The sequence below is a fragment of the Microtus ochrogaster genome, linkage group LG1 (genome assembly GCF_000317375.1).
Source record: "Microtus ochrogaster isolate Prairie Vole_2 linkage group LG1, MicOch1.0, whole genome shotgun sequence".
NCBI classification, from domain to species: Eukaryota; Metazoa; Chordata; class Mammalia; order Rodentia; family Cricetidae; genus Microtus; species Microtus ochrogaster.
The window spans coordinates 4,509,258-4,510,944 of NC_022027.1; the positions used below are offsets into that span (position 1 = coordinate 4,509,258).

Sequence of the window (1,687 nt, forward strand, 5' to 3'; positions counted from 1 at the left end):
ACTTTTAATTATTGCATTGCAACTTTTTACAACGTGTGTGTGTGTGTGTGTGCATGTGTGCCACAGTGCACTGTGGAGGTCAAAGGTGACATATGAGAATAGATTCTCTCCTCCTGGGGACTGTGGGTCAGGCTTGAAAGCAAACACTGAGCCGTCTTGTCTACTCCACGTTTTTTTGTTTTCTTTTGCTTTGCTTTGTTTTGTTTTTGTTTTATGTTTCTTTGAGACACAGTCTCCTGTAGTCAGGGCTGGTTTTAACCTAATGCTTTCAATCTCCCAAGTGTTCAGAGGATGCTTTTCCTTGTGTCTGTCTGAGCGACAAGAGAGTCACGTGACCGCCCCTTCAACTTTCCCCGGTAGCCCAGACAGGCCCCAAACTCTTCTTTCTCCTGCCTTAGCTTCCAGAGTAGCTAACATGTCAGGCTCACATAAGAATTTCACAGAGCGTCTCTCTGTTTAACAGTGACCCCAGACTTCCCATGCATCGGTCTAGATTTCCGAGGGCCTGAGGCTGGGGAGACACCGGGGAAGCCTCCTTAGCCTCAGCCCGAGTTCCCCGCGGAGTCCCAGGTGCCACCCCCGCATGCTAGTCTGGCTGTTGTGCCCGGAGTGTTGACGCCGTCGTCATGGGGACGGACGGGGGCGGCCCTTGGACACAGGGGGCGGGGTCTGAGGCGAGCAGCCCGGGCTCCCGCAGCGGGTGCCGCCGCCGCCGCCGCCAGGCTTATATACCGCGGCTAAATTTAGGCTGAGTCCAGAGCTCGTCCCCATCCGGGACGCGTTTCCGCCACCGCCTCCTGGCCCGCCCCCCCGTGCCGGCCGCGCCTATAAGGCCTGGGCGGGCCGGGCCGCGACACACACAGTCTCTGCCATGGCGCTCAGCGAGCCTATCCTGCCGTCCTTTGCCACCTTCGCCAGCCCGTGCGAGCGCGGCCTCCAGGAGGTGAGGGCGATGGGGGACCGCGGGTGGTGGGGCAGCGGAGGACCAGGCCACAGGATGTGGGCGCAGAGGAGAGGATTGGGGATGGCAATCGCCAGGGCGCAGACCGCGGGCGGCGGGGGAGACCTTGGGCTGCGGAGAGTTAGTCTGCGGGCGGTGAGGAGTTAGACCTCAGGCTGTGGGGAAACAGAGAAGTAAGCGCAGGAGCTGAGGAGGAGACCTCGGGAGGATGACGACCTGTGGGTGCGGATCGCAGGCGCCGGGGAGATAGTTAGATCTCGGGCGCAGGGGCTGAGGACCCGCGCGCATATAATGGATGGGTGAACACCGGGTGTAGACCGCGGGCGCCTGGGAGTTGAGTTAGACCTTGGGATACCGGGGAGCAAAAGGCGGCTCCGGGCTCACGTCCCGTGTCCTGTCTCCAACAGCGCTGGCCGCGCAACGAGCCCGAGGCGAGCGGCACCGATGAGGACCTCAACAGCGTTCTGGACTTCATCCTGTCCATGGGACTGGACGGTCTGGGTGCCGAGAACCCTCCGGAGCCGCCGCCACAGCCTCCGCCGCCTGCTTTCTACTACCCGGAGCCGGGCGCCCCGCCGCCCTACGGCACCCCCGCGGCAGGCCTGGGAACCGAGCTGCTGCGCCCGGAGTTGGACGCGCCCCCGGGACCGGCTCTACACGGCCGCTTCGTCCTTGCGCCCCCGGGGCGGCTGGTGAAGGCCGAGCCCCCCGAGGTGGACGGCGGCG

At 63.0% G+C, this 1,687-nt stretch overlaps 1 protein-coding gene across 1 annotated transcript in view; it reads left to right on the plus strand.

Moving 5' to 3' along the window:
* The first annotated feature begins 824 nt into the window (after positions 1-824).
* The window catches only part of Klf2 (Kruppel like factor 2), a 2,442-nt gene continuing 1,579 nt past the window's right edge, over positions 825-1,687 (plus strand). The window contains exons 1-2 of the mRNA XM_026785230.1: positions 825-943; positions 1,369-1,684. Coding sequence (XP_026641031.1) covers positions 872-943; positions 1,369-1,684 — 388 coding nt within the window. The 5' untranslated portion in view covers positions 825-871. The remainder of the gene's footprint in view (positions 944-1,368; positions 1,685-1,687) is intronic.